Raw genomic sequence first — 18,609 nt, 5'->3', positions numbered from 1 at the left:
CCTGGCTGCTCTTATCATTGTCTTGTTGGTTTTAATGATAAGCAGTTTGATTGTGATGTGTATTTGTGGATTTTTCTTCATATTTCTTGAGAGTTAGTTGATCAGTAGTAGATTTTGTAGTTTTCATCAGATTTTGCCATTTTTTCCCCCCTGCTTCTTTCTTATATTTTTTCCCCTCCCACTTTCCTTTGGGTACTCCAATAACACAGGCTGCTCAACATTGTCCCAGAGCTCACGGATTCCCTCCACCTCCAGATTCCCTTTAAGTCTTCATTCCTTCTCTGCTTCATTTTTGATAGTTTCTGTGCTTTGTTCTTAGAATTGTGTGAGTGAAAAAATTGTGGCTTCTATGAGACACTTGAATATTACATAATTAAATGTTTTAGCCAGCGTTATGATATTTGATCATGTTGGTAGAAGACCCACAACTGCTGGTTGTTTCTTTTCCCTCTGCCTGTTTCTCCCAAATGTGGATCACAGGCAGCCATAACTTTGAAAATATCATTGTTTTTGGTTAGCCTGTTACAGAATCATTGTTGAATTCTGGGTCTAATTTAAAGTTTTTGGACGTGGGGGTATTTTTCGCTCTAGTGAATGTTGTTTAGTAGGTATACCAACTGCTTATCTGAGGACTAATAATTGTAGCTAGCTGTAAAAGAAAAATCCTACAGATTCTAAATATTTATTGTAAAAGATTCATTAAGTTCTCTGTAAATCACAATATAAACCGAAGTATATGTGCATTTCCTTAGAGATTCTCAACAAGACCAAATATGCAGTTTTATCTGTAGTGGAAAAGGTAAAAAAGACTATTTTATTCAGCCAAGTTCCAAATGAAGTAGTTAGTTTGCATTTTATGGGTTAATGTGCGTGGAAAATGTGTACTTGTCAGCACTAGAACTGCTCTCAGAGCAGTGAGATGGTCACACAATGAGAGTTACTTAGGTTGTGAAACAGGAAGGAGTGCATCGGTGGCATTAGGTTACACGTCTGTCTCAGCTCCTGCCCACTGCTCTCCCTTACTTCTTTTTCCACCTTTTGATTTTGATTAGATTGTGTGTTTTTAATGGAATTCTACAGTTCCATATTATTTAGACTGCATATTATGGAACAGATACTCTTTATTTTTAGTTAAACAAAATTTTTAATGTTTGTTTATTTTTGAGAGAGAGAGACAGAGCACAAGTGGGGGAGGGGCAGAGAGAGAGGGAGACACAGAATCCGAAGCAGGCTCCAGGCTCCGAGCTGTCAGCACAGAGCCGGACACAGGGCTCGATCTCATGAACTGTGAGATCATGACCTGAGCCGAAGTTGGACGCTTAACTTACTGAGCCACCCAGGCGCTCCATTACTCTTAAATTAACTTACAAAGGTGGAGATCTCTTTTTAAGTATAACCATACAGATTTTTTCCCCTTGTTATGTGTAATTTTTAAAAAACAACAGAATCTTTAGCTAACGTTTTATATTTTTCTTGTTAAGAAGTCTGATATTTGGGGGGCTTCTGGGTGGCTCAGTCAGTTGAGCATCCAACTTCAGTTCAGGTCATGATCTCACAGTTCTTGAATTTGAGCCCCATGTTGGGTCTGTGCTGTGACAGTGTGGAGCCTGCTTGGATTCTCTGTCTTACTTGGTCTCTGCCCCTGCCCTGCTTGCATGGGCTCTTTCTCTCAAAAATATATGATCATTAAAAATTTTCTTAAATTTTTTATTATTTTTGAAACTCAGAAAATAATCTTAAGTTTTTTAAAAAAAAAAACAAATGTTATGGTTTTGTTTAGTATGTCTTTTGTCAGTGAAATTTGCTTGATTTCCATTCATTGTTTTCTTGGTAATCCCTTTTCTTCCATGTGCCATGTTTTCATTGGATTTGTGGACATGTTAATACTTCAAGGGCAAGCAAGGATATTCTATTAAATAAATGAATGGGAAAATTGACCAACCCTGGTTTAGATTGGTATGTGGAAATAGTATATTTCTTATTTGGTTCTCCACTCAGTTTTTTCTTCTTTGCTTATTTGATGCATGGACAAAGTACATGAATGAAGACTTTGGATGACTTTTAAACTGCATTAAGTTTGTATGTGAGTGGGATGGAGAACCTCAATTTGTTATTAGAAAAAAGTATTTGAAAAGTAAAGTAGGTGGTTTCCAAAGGGACGGGCCCAGCATGAAAAACATTCGCATTTCTAAAGTAATCCAGGTAGTTTATTTATTTTTTTTAAGTTTATTTTCTTATTGATAGCATGCAAGCAGGAGAGGGGGTCCTGGGAGTGAGGCTAGAGAGAGAATCCCAAGCACACTCTGCACTGGCAGCACAGAGCCAGATGCGGGATTCGAACTCACTGACTATGAGATGGTGACATGAGCCAAAGTCAGGCACTTGACCAACTGAGATACCTAGCTCTACCCCCTTTTTAAAGTTTATTTATTTTGAGAGTGTGCAAGTAGGAGAAGGGTGGAGAAAGACTCCTAAGCAGGCTCCTTGCTGCCAGCACAGAGCCTGATGAGAGGCTCAGACTCCTGGACCGAGAGATCATGACCTGAGCTGAAGTCGAACATAAAGCAATCTATGAAGCTTAATCAGCCTAAACATGATTGGTTTTTTCCTACAACTTCCTTTGGGACCTTCCTTTCTCATTTGTGGATTCTAGTTATTAGAATAGTGATAAATTTGTTTTTATGAGATGATGTCTCTTGTACTTGATGAAAATCTGTTTGACAGTGAGATGATGTGGGGTGAGGATGGTATTAGGAAGCAAATAGCAGAAAGGTAGTAGTTAAGAATATTTAGTTTTCAAAGCATTCGAAGTACTCTTTCCTCATTTTGAACATTGATTTTGCTAAAAATGCCAACTATTTTGACACCTGATTTTATCATCCCTTTGTTTTTCACATTTATCTGATGGTTTTACTGAGTGGTTTGCATTACATCAGAGGTTTTATTATTTATTTATTTATTTATTTATTTTTATGTTTGTTTATTTTTGATAGAGGCAGCACGAGCTGAAGAGGGGCAGAGAGAGGGGGAAGACAGAATCTGAAGCAGGCTCCAGGCTCTGAGCTGTCAGCACAGAGCCTGTCCTGGGGCTCAAACTCCGAAACCGTGACATCATGACCCGAGCTGAAGTCAGACACTTAATTGACTGAGCTACCCAGGCGCCCCTAGACCATAGATATATCAGAAAAATATTTATTCATTTATTTATTCAGAAATTTAGGGCTGTTTGTCTTTGAGGCATTTAGTGAACTTAAACAGTGACAACAAAAATCCTTGACCTAATGGTCCTCACAGACCTTGTATTTCATTTTTTCTTTTTTAATGTTTAATTTATTTTGATAGAGCGTGATCTGAGAGATGGGGTTAAGAGAATCCCAAGTAGGCTCTGCACTGTCTATGAACTCTGAAATCATGACCTGACCTGAAATCAAGAGTTTGATGCTCAATGGACTTGGCCACCCAGGCGCCCCAAACATTTATTTTGAAGCATGTTCATTAGTATACATCTGAACACATTTTTACATTTCATAGTTATTTAATTTACTATTATTTGCATATACTTCGTCTTAAAAAAATGATTGTTTAACTGGAAATGATTGGAAATTGTTTAAAGAGGTCTTTATTTTGCATTTTTCGTAAACATATCTATATTATCGGAGTATATCCCGATAATCCATTTTAGAGCATATAATACCTTTAATTGTTTTTTAATGTTTATTTTCAGGGGTGGGGAGGGAGGATACAGAGAGATGGAAAGAAAGACTCCCAGGTAGGCTCCATGCTCAGTGCAGAACCCTACACCGAGCACATTTTTATGACCTTGAGATCATGACCTGAACCAAAATCAAGAGTTGGATGCTTAAGTGACTGAGCTACCCAGGCACCCTAATACTTTCAATTTTTAAAAATCTTTACCGCAGGGGCACGTGGGTGGTTCAGTCGGTTGGGCGTCCAGCTTCAGCTCAGGTCATGATCTCACTGTTCGTGGGTTCGAGCCCCGCATCGGGTTCTGTGCTGACAGCTAGATCAGAGCCTGGAGCCTGTCTTTGGGTTCTGTGTCTCCCTCTCCCTGACCTTCCCCTGCTCATGCTGTCTCTCTCCCTCTCTCAGAAATTAAAAAGAAAATAAAAATTACAAAATGAAAAAAAAACATCTTTACTGCAAAGTATAACTCTTCCTGCATCTTAATACTTGGAAGAAATGGTTTCTATTTTAAAGGCTTTAATCTTTTGTTTTTGAAAAGTAGCCTCACCTGAATTATCTTGCTCTGACCTGTGCTGAAGTCTTATAATCTCATGGATATAGTTGTCTAATGAATTTGTAGCACTTCTCTCTCTTTATTGCCTTTGTGTGGAACATTAAAGCTGATTTTAATTTCATGAATACAAAGAAGTAGTTTTTTCTTGTTGAAAATCATGTTGCTTGAGAAGCAAGTACCTTCAATATTGTGTCGCTGAAGAACTATAATATGTACTTTTACTTATTGTTGCAATTTAGAAGTATTTGCAATAGACTAAAATAATTGTTTTTACGTGATTTTCTTAGATGAACTGACTTACTTTATAACTGAAACTTTGACATGTTTACCTTACAAGCCAAACATTTATTGTTATTAATATGCCTCCCCCTCCACCCACCTATAGCTAAAATTAATCAATTCTTTTTTTTTTTTTTTTCAACTTCCTTTCTCAATCAAAATGTCAGACTTACACGAGCACAAGCAGCAACTCTATATCTGGATCATTGAAGCGTTTGGAAGATACCGCAGCTCGATTTACAAATGCAAACTTCCAGGAAGTCTCTGCGCACGCAACTAGTGGAAAAGATGTTTCAGAGGCTAGAGGGTCAGAGGGCAAAGGGAAGAAATCTTCAGCTCACAGCTCAGGTCAAAGGGGAAGAAAGCCTGGTGGCCGAAATCCAGGAACGACTGTGTCAGCAGCTAGTCCTTTCCAGCAAGGTATTAATTATGATGTTTTAGTTAAACTACTTGTTCTTGCGATGATCAGTAGCGGTTAAGTTTTGTAAAACAATTCTTTTTTTATTTATAACTACTGGATCATTGGAGATAATTTTATGAATAGTTGCTGTAGCGAGATTACTTAAGACTAGTCTTCCTTGTTAAAATGTTTCTGGGACGTTTTATGATATGACATGTGCTTCCAAAGCTGAATTGTAATTTTAATGTTTAAATAGATGTGGAATAAAGTTTAAGTTTGGGGAGAAAAAACAATAAAAGCTGGACTTTTCCTTTCTGCTCTATAGAACAGTCTTGTTTTTAATAAATTGTTATTTATCTTTCTTGATTAAACACTAAAACAGTTAAAACATGTAGTTTTAGTAAGTAAGCAAGTACTGGGTAATTTGTAGGGAATCTAAATAGTTCCCACTAAATAATAGTTATTGATTATTAATGCATTTATTATAAAGTTTGAAGTTTAAAGTAGAATTTTGCTAAGTTTACAATATGTTTTGGGAAGGCTACTATAACAAGGTGCCCATTTAATTTTGAATTTTAGTTTAACAAGTTATTTTTCAGTATGTCTCAAAGAAATGCATGAAATATATTTAAACTGAAAAAATAATCTGTTATTTAAAATTCAAAATTAGCTGGGCATGCTATATTGTATATGGTCATCCTGTTTTATCAGAACAGAATAATGTAGCTAAACTTTACAGTACATTAACCCCATCTTCTAGGTTTTTATTTCATGTTAATCTTTAAAAGAATTATTTTTAATGTTTGTTTATTTTTGAGAGAGAGAGAGAGAGAGAGAGAGAGAGACCGAGTGTGAGCGGGGGAGGGGCAGAATCCAAAGCAGGCTCCAGGCTCTGAGCTGTCCACACAGAGCCCAGTGTGGAGCTCGAACCCATGAGCTGTGAGATCATGACCTGAGCTGAAGTTGGACACTTAAGTGACTGAACCACCCAGGAACCCCTATTTTGTGTTAATTTTTAACTTGAACATAAATATTTTGAGAAATGTTAAAAACTTGACAATAAATATATTAGTAAAGTATACAGTACATGCCTCCTCCCTGCATTGTTTTTGCCCCCTAGGGCAAAAATTAAGGGGGAAAATTTGCCTTTTTCTTTAAGCTTTTGCTGTTAATAACAATTTGAATATGTAGAGAGATTGCTAAGTGCTGATCTTTTATTAAAAAGTTTATTCATATATTTTAAACTAAATTATTTTGGGCTTCAGGATTTTCAAGTCCTAAATTTTTTTTAAATTTTTAACATTTTTGCCTTATATTACAACAAAAATTAGACAAGTAGAAAAATAAAATGCCAAGTTTGCTGTTCTATTTTAATTTACTTTATATTTGTTGTTATTTTTATGCCACTGTGGGAAATAAGTAGTAAAACCTTAATTATTTTTAATGTAACTTTATTTACATTTTGAATGTGATATTAGCAGAATTCAGTTATCACTTATCTATAAGACCTTATTTTCCACTGTTAAAATTGCATTTTTTGGTTTTTAATCTTTGAAGTGCTAATCATTTAGAAAAGAAATTCCTCGTTTTCTTAAAGTTTACATGTTGAAGAGTCTTTTCCTTCCTCTGTTGAGACATGGTAGAATGTGTTATGTTTTCATATCTGAGGTAATTTTCAATAAAAGTTTTAAAAGTTGAAATTTAATGATAGGGAATTCAAAATGCTTGGTTTTACTTTTTTCATTGTGGGCAATATGTGAATTTTAGAAAATATATGTTAAAGTATTGCATATACTAAATGTCTGAAAGTATTTGCTACACTGTAGTGAGCTTTTAACACCAGCTGTAAAAACAAAAATGTGTGGAAAAAAGACAGATGGTGACAGATCAGAATGGATAATAAAGAACTTCTTTATAGTTGCTAATTAAGTGGCAAATTACAATTATCCTTAAATGATTGATGTAATGTAAATGGCTTCTTAATATGTATGTTTTTCTATATAGACATAACTTGAAAATGCTCACATAGGTACAAATAATTTTGTAAGTAAATAAAATGGATATTCTCTTCAAAGAGTTAAATTTTAGGCCTATTAATGTTCTTCCTTAATAAGCCATTTCAGAAGAGCTTAAAATTTAAAATTCAAAACCTTGAAACTTTAGTTAAAAAGAAACTCTTTCTTGTGTGTGGGGGCGGGGGGGATACTGTTGTAAATATTTAGGTGGATTTGTGTGTGATTATTTTTGAATGTGCTCTGTAATAAAATTTAACCATTAGCTTGAAATTTCCCTTCCATTCCGATGAAACACTTTATTTTGAGCTTTTGTTTTTAATACATTAATTAAAATATGATATAGTTTAAGTTTTATGAAACACAATAGATGTGTGGTCACAGCTGAGTCTGGTGAGCATAGAGACAGTTTGGTGAATTGGGATAGTGGACCGAATTATTGTTTCATCCCAGCCATTTTATTTTTCTACCAAGTAAATAAGAACCTTTATCTCACAAATGGCATAGTGGGCTACTAATGTTCTTTAAAGAGTGAAGAGAGAAGAAGCAGTTGAAAGGGATTCATGAGGGTACCTCTCCTATGATTTTACTTTCATAAAAGCAATAGCAGAATGTTAGTGGCTGATTTCTTTATGCAGCTGCAGAGAAGTGGACTGGGAGAATGTAAGGTAGACAGATTAGGGTTCTATGTGCTCATGATTATTTTATCAAACCCACGTTTTGGTGCGGTAGGTTAAATAATAATACTAACCCTGTCTTGAAGTTAAAACTCGGAACTTAAAATCTAAGCAACAGTTTTTGGTTCTGGGTCTGTGTTGGAAACATTTAAATCAAATCTTCAGTAATTGAAACAGAGGAAGTTCTCCCAGCTATTCAGAATACAGTAGTGGTCTTGTCAAACTCTCTTTGAGACTTTGCTGTTCTTCAGTCCTTCCTCCAGCATACACAGGTATTTGGGGAAACATTGAGGAATGTTGCCATAGTAAAAGGTAGGTTAAATAAAGCACATCTTTTATCTTGGTCATTGTAGAAGTAATAGCTTATAATTTAAGAGTTAATATTTAGTTCAATAACTATGAAATGACAAGTATTTTTTATAGAAAATTTTATAGATAAACTTGATTTCATAATACCATTTTTAAGCTCTACTTTGTTACATAGTGTTGTCCTAAGTTTTATAGTTTTTTTCTTCTCCATCTCTTTTTGATGATTGTATCATTTCTGTTGCTCGTGGGAACTTTTGCATCCAATTTTTTTTCTTTTCCTATCCCCCCCTTTTTATTTTACTACAGGCAGTTTTTCAGGAACTCCAGGCAGTGTAAAATCATCTTCGGGAAGTTCAGTACAGTCTCCCCAGGATTTCTTGAGCTTTACAGACTCAGATCTGCGTAATGACAGTTATACTCACTCCCAACAGTCATCATCAACCAAAGATGTACATAAAGGAGAGTCTGGAAGCCAGGAAGGGGGGGTAAATAGTTTTAGTTCCATAATGGGTCTCCCTTCGACCTCAGCTGTTATTTCACAGCCTAAAAGCTTTGAAAATTCACCTGGAGATTTGGGTAATTCCAGCCTTCCTACAGCAGGATATAAACGGGCTCAAACTTCTGGCATAGAAGAAGAAACTGTAAAGGAAAAGAAAAGAAAAGGAAATAAACAAAGTAAGCATGGGCCTGGTAGACCTAAAGGAAACAAAAATCAAGAGAATGTTTCTCATCTCTCAGTTTCTTCTGCTTCACCAACATCATCGGTAGCATCAGCTGCAGGAAGTGTGACCAGCTCTAGTCTTCAGAAATCTCCCACATTGCTCAGGAATGGAAGTTTACAGAGTCTTAGTGTTGGCTCCTCTCCAGTTGGTTCAGGTAGGGATTTGCCCATTGTTTTNACTCCCGCCCCCCCCACCCCCTTTCTTTTACCCCCAAAGGGAAATTAAGCTATAATTATGTTAATACTTTGAGTTGCTAAATGACATTTAGTTAGTAGGCCAAGATGTTTGGGACTAATCTGATAGTTTACTTAACTAAAAATAGGCAAAATAGTTTATTTATTGGTCATTCAGTTCTTATGAAATGCCTCGTATTAATTTCCGATTTTTGTTTTTGCTTTACCTGCAAAGAATTTTGAAACCAACTCAGAATTCACAATTGAGGGGTGAGCATTTTGCATAGCTTTGCACTATGTTTTTGATTGGTGCTTGTTTGGGGGCTTCCAAATTCTCTAAAGTTGAACTTGTTTTTATTTTCTCAGTTCCTCACACAAATTCTACTTAAAGTACTCCATGTGGAATATTTTTAAATCAGTAATAAGAGATTTAAATATATGGACTTTAATAGTCATTTTATTTCAGGAGATACAGGAAATACTTTCTGAAAGTATGAATGAATTTATGTATGTTGTTACATCATTGGGATGCCTCTTTAATCTATACTTTGTATTATGATAATTTTCAGTTCTTACAAATTTTAAGGTTCTTGTATTTAGACGAAAACTTAACAGTTTAGATATTGCCTAAATGCCAGCATTTATCTTTTCAGTTGATCTTGAATTTGAGGTCAATGATTGTAAGTAAGTGTTATAAACCTCATCTCAGTTTTGACTTTGAGGTTGATTGTAGAAATGAGATTTTGGCTAAAATAAGCTATTACAGATTTTATTTATCAGTTCTTGGTAGAGAGGACAGATAGGAAATGGTATGGAAAGAAAATAAATACAATTTAAATGAATGTTCATGTTCATTTTATAAATACAGACTTTTGGATTGTTTTGATTGTTGTGTAGACATTAATTTCAGTAAGTAAACATAAGGACCATCCTGAGGGAGTAAAGAACATATGTAAAGGTCAGAAGTGAAAATTATTAACTATAAATATCATTTGTACCATAGTCTGTTAATGCTTTATGTTTATTATCTTGTTTCATCCCTACACAGGTTTTATGAAATATGGGCTATTTATTTCCCCCTTTTACAGCTGATAATCTTGAGGCTTAGATGGGTAAAATAAATTGCCCAAGATCACAACTGAGGATTCCCTTCTCTTTCTCTTTTTCCTAGCCAGCTTCAGTGCCACAGTGGACCTGTTTCACAAGTTGTTTGTTGTTGAGGAATGAGTGGGAACTGTGACAGGATTGTTTCATTAGAAGCATTAAGGATGAGTTTAGAGCATTATTTCTCAGTCTTGGCCCTATTAACATTTTGGTTGGGACAGTTTCTTAGTGTGCAGTCCTGTCCGTGCATTGGTAGGGCATTTATCAGGATCCCCAGCCTCTACCCACTAGGGGAGGGTAGAAAATCTAAATCCACTATTTTAGAGAGGAAATAATACAAATTGTAATGAGAAATGTATCCATTGAAAAAATTTAAATATATTACACATTTGAATATACATTTTATTTATATGTTTTCTTTTACACCAAGGGGTTAGTGACTAGGATTAAACTCTAGTCACAGCAAAATAAGTTTAGACAGATTTACTCAGAAAAAATGAGTTCATTTTTATTTTTAGCAAGAGTCACAGTAATCATCAGATGAATAACTTACTAAGAAAATTAAGCCTGAATTTGCCTTTGTGAAGAGATCCTCACTGATTTCCTATACATAGAAGCATAGTCTGAATATTATTGTATTTCAGAAGTCACATTACTCTGAATAGATGCTATCTGAAATACACATCCTCAATTAATGGAGTTAAATCTTGATTTACATCCATGAAAAGATTTTCCCACCTGTTACAGATTTAGGCAGATTTTAGCTGTGGGAGATTGTGTTCTTTTCACAATAATTACTTTCCAAGGGCAGTGTTTGTTGAATATCTGTAGCAGTAAAGCATGAATTTGTGTCCCTTTTACCTCACCATTAGGTAAAGAAATTTAGGGAGAAGATCCCATAAATACTACTTCGTTAAAGTAAATGACGTAAATTAAGACTTGCATAGATTTGTTTTTCTTAAAATTGTGTTAAAAAAAAAACTGAAGATTTTATGTTTTGTTAAAGTTAAAGCTATAATAATGGACTAAGATTACCTAAAATGATTTGAGGTAATACATTCTTAATATACATTTTCATAAAAGTTTTATGACTGGGTCAGAACATACCCTTAGTACTTACTAAGAAGTCTATTCTTAGAAGAAACTGGCTAAATGCCATGGATATTTAGGAATTATGCCNAAAAAATAAAAAAATTAAAAAAAAAAAAAAAAAAGGAATTATGCCCTCTAAATCATAAGTTAAGAATTGCTAACTGCTGTTGAAATGTAGTATGTCTTTTTCTTTTTTTAGTATGTTTTTCAGTGTTTATTTTTTAGAAAAAGAGACAGAGCACGAGGGGTGGGAGGGGTAGAGAGAGAAGGAGACTGAATCCAAACCAGGTGCCAGGCTCTAAGCTGTTGGCATAGAGCCTAACGTGGGGCTCCAACTCATGAACCTAGAGGTCATGACCTGAGCTGAAGTCGGGCTGCTTAACCAACTGAGCCACCCAGATGCCCCACTACACATTATAGTGCTTACACTTGATAGGTATTGAGTATTATCACTCATTGTAAAGTAGAAGAAGCAATTCTCACACCTCTATATGGTGGAAAATGCATTTTCCTTGATTTACGAGATCCTCAATGATAATATTCAGGGGGTGTTTGCTGATGAGGGTCTAAAACCACACTGGTACATAATGCCAATCATACTTTCAGTGGGATCAGTGAGAAAATTTGAGCCAGTAATTTCACTTGCAAAAAGTTGAATGTCCTACTAATAAGAAAATAGTAAATTTTCTTTGAACTAATTTTAGATTGAGAAGTTAGTAGTTTTGTAGTTTTAAAACCAGGAAACTTTTTTCCCATATAAATAAGTAGGAAGGAAAAATGTATACTGTATACATTTATATTCTGTTATCAAAAATTGTTTTTGCATGATGGCCTGTTCAAAAGATTTGTTTGCTTTCATTACAAGTTGATAATTTAGTAATGATGAAGGTGACCTTTGTAAGCACTTGTTGGCTATGATGTTAGACTGTAACATGCACTATATAATCCTAGCTTCATGAGATGACGGAGTCTATTTGTCATGTTCATCACTGTCTCCTCACTGTCAGCACAGTGCTTTGTATATAATAAATTGTAAACATCTTTTCTTCTTTTTTTAATGAATGAATACTATTAGTAATTACTGAGAACACATCATGTGATTAGTAGTACCCTGTGTGGTTTTTAACTTGACTTGCAAGTGTTTATAGCCAGGTTGCAAGTGAAATTATTTATTTATAAAGCTTATCTTGTAGTATTACAGCCCAGTTTAGAATGTGTTAATTAAGTTGGAAAAGACCATGGAGAAGTTGGGATTTGAATTATACTTTGGAGTGGGCAGAGAAAGGCCAACAATATTATCAGATAAGAAAGTAAAGTTGTATTTGAGGAATAAACTACTGGAAATGAGAAACTTGTGTTTGTGGGGTAGTTGGAGGTAATGTTGACCAAGTAGGGCAAGATGGTTACAGAAAGTTGCATGTCAGGCCAATGAACTCAGACTTCTAGGCTAGTCTTAGAATAGCCATCCTGGACTGACTTCTGGCAACTTACTCTTGAAAGAACTTCACTGACAGAAAAACATACATTGCTTCCATCAGCTTGCAATAATGTTAATATCTTATATTTGAGAGCACCTAACATTTTCTAAAGAACTTTTAATTACTGTCTTATTTGTTTCTAAATAGACAGGGCAGCTACTGTCATCGTTGCTGTATTTTCTCTGGTTTTACCACAACTATGACACATAGCAGAAGTAGAATCAGTTCCTTATAATGTGGTTGTCTTAAAATTGTTAGAAGCATTAACTTAAGAGTAATCAAAGTTTTATCATGATATATTCAATTATAGTAGCATGTAGGTAGCAAGATATTTGTTCTAGGACCCTCAGATCCCATCAGAATAGAAATCCAGAAAATAGCTTTGAACTCTTTGATCAAGGGTTTGGATTGTAAGGTTTTTGTTATAATAAGTTGAAGTACATCTTGATAAGTGATTTACTGTTACAGTGACTTGTACAAAGTGGGAAATCAGTGTGTTGTTTTAAGTGGCTACTAAAGGTTGTAAGTTTGAGTGTATAGATTATGTTAAGGTTTTAATAGAATTTTTCCTATATGCATTCTTTTGAAATCTTAGGCAAGTAGGGCTTTTGAAACATTGAAAATTAGTAGAGCATTTGGAAAGGTTGACATGTTGTATTTGTCCTTTTATCCCTATTTATCCCAACTACATTATGAGAGTTTATGATTACTAAAGTGAAGGTTAACATTTTTTCTTCATAAAAATCAACATCTTGTTATTGTCTTTGAGAAAATTCTGGTATTCATTAAATGATAAGTAGTTGGTGGTTTAACATTAACTTATTTTCTTTGGGCATCTTTTCAGAGTTTCCCTGTTCTTTATTTTAGTTTTGAATTTTTAAAGTTTATTTATTTATTTTGAGAGACAGAGTGAGAGCAAGAGCATGGGAGGGGCAGAGAGAGAATCCCAAGCATGCTCCACACTGTCCATGCAAAGCCCGATGTAGGGCTTGAACTAATGAACTGTGAGATTATGACCTGAGCTAAAACCAAGAGTTGGTCAGTAGTAACTGACCTAGCCACCCACGTGCCCCTCCCTGAAATCTTAGTCTATAGTTCCTGAATGTAATACTGCCATACCTTTCCAAGTTAAGATACTTGAAATTTGTTTCAGTGATGGAATTCTTTAGTGGTGATACATGCTGTAAAAGGAGATTCTAGGAAGACGATTGATTCTGACCTTGAGTACCTAGTGATGAAGTCTTAAAGATTTCATGAAGATAAGTTATTAATATGAAGAGATCACTTCAAGAGAAGTTTGTTCTGACTTCTACTGAAAAGTGAAGGTTATGAAAGTTTAACTTGAGCCCATGTAATTATGAATGGGTTCTTGTTAAATATATGCTTATTTATGGTATATCTGCTTAGTTTAATAAAATGAAATTGAGGAATCTTTTCCTGGTAAAATATTTTAATTAGGTGTAGTCTGATTTTATAAACAAATAAGGGAATCATAAAGGTACAAATAATCTAATAAACTCAGAAGAGTAGAGTTACTAAATTGTAGACCAAGGAGTAGATAGTTGCTGAACATACATCAAACTCATCTTAATGACTCAGGTTCATGCTTTTATATATATTGATTATATTGGGTCATAAATGAAAATCATATAGGAGGATATTGGATGCTGCTGAGACCAGAATATACCTTGAAATTTGCATCTTCAGAAAATCCTGATTTTTGTTTTCATCTTTGATGATTTGAAGATTTGCTGGCCCTGTACCATGTATGTCTTTCTGCAAAAGTACCAAATCAAAGGCCAGAATAGCCATATTGTATTTTTTCCTCACTGAGAACATCCTTCTGGTAATAATCCTTTGATTATTTTTCTGCACCATTCCAGCCAGCTACCATTTCTCTGTAATGTACCGTTCAATCTTTTCAGTAGTCCTCACACTCTTTTTTTTAAATCTCACTTGAACTTGTTAATGAGCATTAAAGATGGAAAACTCTTCCATCATGTCTCAGTTTTTGCGTATCATCTGGAAAGGACTTAAAGTTGTCTGAAATTTGTTTTTTTAACAGTAGCTAATGTGAAGTGTGTTTTTTTTTTTTAAACATTAAAATGGTTAAAAGTGAGTGCTGGCTTCCCTCTGCCTTGCTTTGTCTTTCTTATTTCAAGTTATTTGGACGGTGCCCATGATTGGACTTGACTTCTGAGATATGCATATGGGTAGATGTGTGAGTGATGGTTGCCTAGAAGACTCCGTTGTACATATGATTCCTAGAAATCATGTTTTTGGTTAAATAATATCCAGAGAATTTCCAGATATTCTTCCTTGAAAAATTTAGACCAACTGTGTTAGCCACAAAGGAATACCCATGGTTTCCATGGTTAGCAGGCCAAGTCCTTTGAGTCACAGACTTGGTTCTGTGTCAGTTATTTTTTCCTTTGGAATGCCATACAGAAATTCATTTTTCATCTTCTAAGCAGCTTTTGCTTTTAGCAGTGTTTTATTGCCTCATGTCATCCTCTGCTTTTTCTCTTCCTTTGGGTGGAGCAAAATAAGAGCAATAGCTTATTCATTCATTATCATCATAAAAAATGAAAGGTATAAGAAAGTAAGCTGAGTGTAGTTTAACAAGTTTTATATTGTTATATAAGTCATAGATTTCTGCTCATATATAAACTCATTTTTTAGTACTTGAATTGTAATCTCTAACGGACCACAGAATTCTGATGGTTTTGTTAAATTGTCATAATGAATTATGTAAAACACATTAGTTTTTTACATTGCTAACTATATTCCCTTTTATATTGAATCTGTTTTTTCTTAGACACTTGTTTCACAGATTAATTTATAAGCCCTTAGGTCTTTTCCCATTTTTAAAAAAGATTTTTTAATGTTAATTTATCATAGAAAGGGAAGGGCAGGGGAGGGAATGGCAGAGAGCGAAGGAGATACAGAATCGGAAGCAGGCTCCAGGCTCTGAGCTGTCAGCACAGAGCCCGACGTGGGGGTCGAAGCCACAAACCATGAGATCATGACCATAGCCTGGCTGCCTAACCCACTGAGCCATGCAAGGCACCCCTTTTCCTCATTCTTTGTACACACGTGCAAACATACACATTCCCATACTATCCCGTCAAAGATTTGTGAGAATTCCAACATGTTTGGTCCTTCTACCCATTACATCATCACGTGCCAGAAACTTGCTAATAATTTCTATTCCCACAGTTTTGTTTGCCCTTCACAGCTAGACTTTTAGGTGAATGTTTCCTTGTTTTTCTGGCCTATTTTCTTTTTCTGCCTTTGAATCACTGGCAACTTCTCCTGATTCCTGATTCCTTTCTCCTCCCTCCCAACAGAAATTTCCATGCAGTATCGGCATGATGGAGCTTGTCCAACAACTAGTAAGTTGTCTAACTGGGTTGGTAACCCAGGCTTTTTGACTTCTACTTTAGTGGGTTTTTTTTCTGTTATATTGTGCCACCCCGAACCTCTAATTTTTAATTTTCCGTAATGCAGTTGGTTCTTAATTAAGCAGATTTTTTTCCTCCTATAGAGATATCTTAACTTGCTGCTTGTCCTGAGGTCAGGATCCATATTAGTAAAATGGTGACCAAATTTTCATTATTCTTGGCTTTTTTTATGTGTTGTTTCTTGTGACTTCTGTTCCTATTGAAATAATATTTTTAGAATTTGGTTCCCACTAATCTTGATGTTAATATAATTTTTTAATATTTGTTGGCTTTGACTTCTATATATGTAAAGACTATTATACTAAAGTTTAGGAAATGAGATTTTTTGATCAGGTTAGATGATAAAATGAAGTTTTTCTTTATAATAAATACTGGTGAGTGTAGAATTTGTTGTGGTAGATTTACCTTTACAAAATTGAATCCTACAGATACTTTTAGCAAGAAAGACATTACATAGACTATTAAATGTCTTCTTAAAAGTAATTTTACATATGTATTATTAAGAAAGTTTGTCACCATTATGACAGTATATCTAACATATTAAATGTATTAGGTGATAGATTGGCAGATGAAATACAATACTTAGAAATTTATACCATATAAAAACTGAGCCAAGCTTGCAGTTTTAATGATTCAAACAGTGATACATGATACTTATTGAGATTTTATTATACTGACTCAGTCTGTGCCTATGTATTTCTTTTGTGTGTTTGAGAATGATCTTAACCTGAAGTCCTTTTTTCCTTACTAAAGCTTTCTCAGAGTTGCTGAATGCAATACACAATGGTAAGTTTTATTAGAATCTTCTCTAGTGGTTCATTTATCACAAAGGTTGCCTTTTATTGAGAACCCCGGTTGAAAGCTTGCATGTTCTATTGATACGATGAAACCCAGCTCTGCAGTGAGGCAATTGTTCAGCCCCTTAGCGAGAACTTTCTGTAGATTGCCTCCAGGAGGATGCTAGGTCAATGTAGTTCATCAGTTTAGCTTTTATTGTCTCTTTGGAAGGCAAAATGATAATAGTGTTGTTCTAACTTTATGAAAGTCTTTTTTTTCTATTTTTGTAAATAGTTTCTCCAGTTCTTTTGAGCTCTCTTGTGGTGGTGCCGTCAGTAATTGGTACCTAGGTTAAGAATTAGCTGCTTCTTCCACAACTTGAAATGTGAATTTTGTTTTCGGGATTTAAAAAAATTAATGTGTAGAATACTTTTATTGGGTTGCCCCTATATTTTATATGCTGAACAAATGAAGATAGCCTTTTAAATGCTGTCTCCTTTGGAACCAGGTTTTTATAGGGGAGTTGCATCTTCTGCAGAGTTGGGTTCTATAATCAGAATATGAGGCACATGCTAGCTCTTTTCAATATTGCAGTGTAACTATAATGAAAGTCATGTTTGCAGTAATGTTTGAGCATTTCTTCAGTTTTGAAGAAAATTTAGTGTTCAAAAAACCTTTTTAATCTAGTGTCCTCTTTGTTGATTGTTTTCAGTTATTAACTGACATACCTTATCTGTTTGAAATAATTTACGTGATCCTAAGCAGTTTTCGAGCACATTTTATTAACTTTATAAAACTTTGGATATTTTGATAATGTAGTTTAATTTGCAAGTTGCTTTCTGTTGTGATTGTATTGTCAGATGTTTACAAATCTGTAGTTGGCATGATGAAGAGCAGTAGACACTTGTGTTGATTCGGGGGCGGGAGTGGCCAGGATGGGAAACCATTTCACAAATGACCATTTTATTAATGAGTGCATTTATTTATAATTCTTGCTTCCTGGTGTAACCTGGAACTGCAGAGTATCAGATAATGAATTCTCCAGAGAACATGGCACTCTTGAACTTTAGGTATCTAGAGGAAAAAAGGGATTGGAAGCATTCCTGAAAGTAAACTAAATATGTTACCATTCTTTGGTAGGGAAGCATAAAAATAAAAGAGGTTTAACATCTTTTTCAGTTTGCATAGTTAAATTTGGCTCTCTAATTTTGGAATATTAGAATTTTAGAGACATACTGAAAGTTTGAAAAGCATATACTTGGAATAATAAGAAAGGAGATTTTGTGGGGAGCAATTGTGAATGAATTGTCACATAAATCCTTTGCCATTATTAGTCAGCAGAGTACTGGAATATGTCAACTTAATGGGACAGTTGTCATATTTTTCTCTATAGGTGAATGAAATTGATGTCCTGAGATTAACAAAATGAACAGATTTTCTTTAAAATTTTGTATCTTATTAAGATTGTGTTTGAGAGAGAACACTGAGGTAGTGTGGTCAGATATTTCTGTATTCTTAGTCACATATTTTTAAAACATGAAATAAATAATGGACTTCTATATTTTTCTTTAGTTTATATCTAGTAGTTTGTACCTCTTAACCTCCTTCATCCCTTTCGCCTCCTCTCCCCCTTCCGTTTCCCTAGGCAGCCTCCAGTCTGTTCTCTGTTTTCATGAGCTTGGAGTAGTTTGGGTTTTGTTTTGTTTTAGATTCCATGTTTGAGATCATACAGTATTTATCTTTTTCTTTTCTGTCTGACTTACTTCACTTGGCATAATGCCGTCAAGGTCCATTCACTTTGTCACAAATGGCAAAATTTTGTTCATTTTCATAGCTAAATCATATTCTGTTGTATGTATGTATA

General features: G+C 34.7%; 1 protein-coding gene across 1 annotated transcript in view; it reads left to right on the top strand.

Moving 5' to 3' along the window:
- MLLT10 (MLLT10 histone lysine methyltransferase DOT1L cofactor) overlaps positions 1 to 18,609 on the top strand; it is a 188,836-nt gene that overhangs the window by 113,780 nt on the left and 56,447 nt on the right. The window contains exons 7-10 of the mRNA XM_077772493.1: positions 4,705 to 4,957; positions 8,242 to 8,811; positions 15,855 to 15,899; positions 16,722 to 16,754. Of these exons, the coding sequence (XP_077628619.1) occupies positions 4,705 to 4,957; positions 8,242 to 8,811; positions 15,855 to 15,899; positions 16,722 to 16,754 (901 nt within the window). The remainder of the gene's footprint in view (positions 1 to 4,704; positions 4,958 to 8,241; positions 8,812 to 15,854; positions 15,900 to 16,721; positions 16,755 to 18,609) is intronic.

The sequence above is a fragment of the Crocuta crocuta genome, unplaced genomic scaffold (assembly GCF_008692635.1).
Source record: "Crocuta crocuta isolate KB4526 unplaced genomic scaffold, BGI_CrCroc_1.0 scaffold96, whole genome shotgun sequence".
Classification (NCBI taxonomy): Eukaryota; Metazoa; Chordata; class Mammalia; order Carnivora; family Hyaenidae; genus Crocuta; species Crocuta crocuta.
The sequence above is the reverse complement of the archived record's forward strand: the minus strand, read 5'-3'. Positions and strand labels throughout refer to the sequence as shown.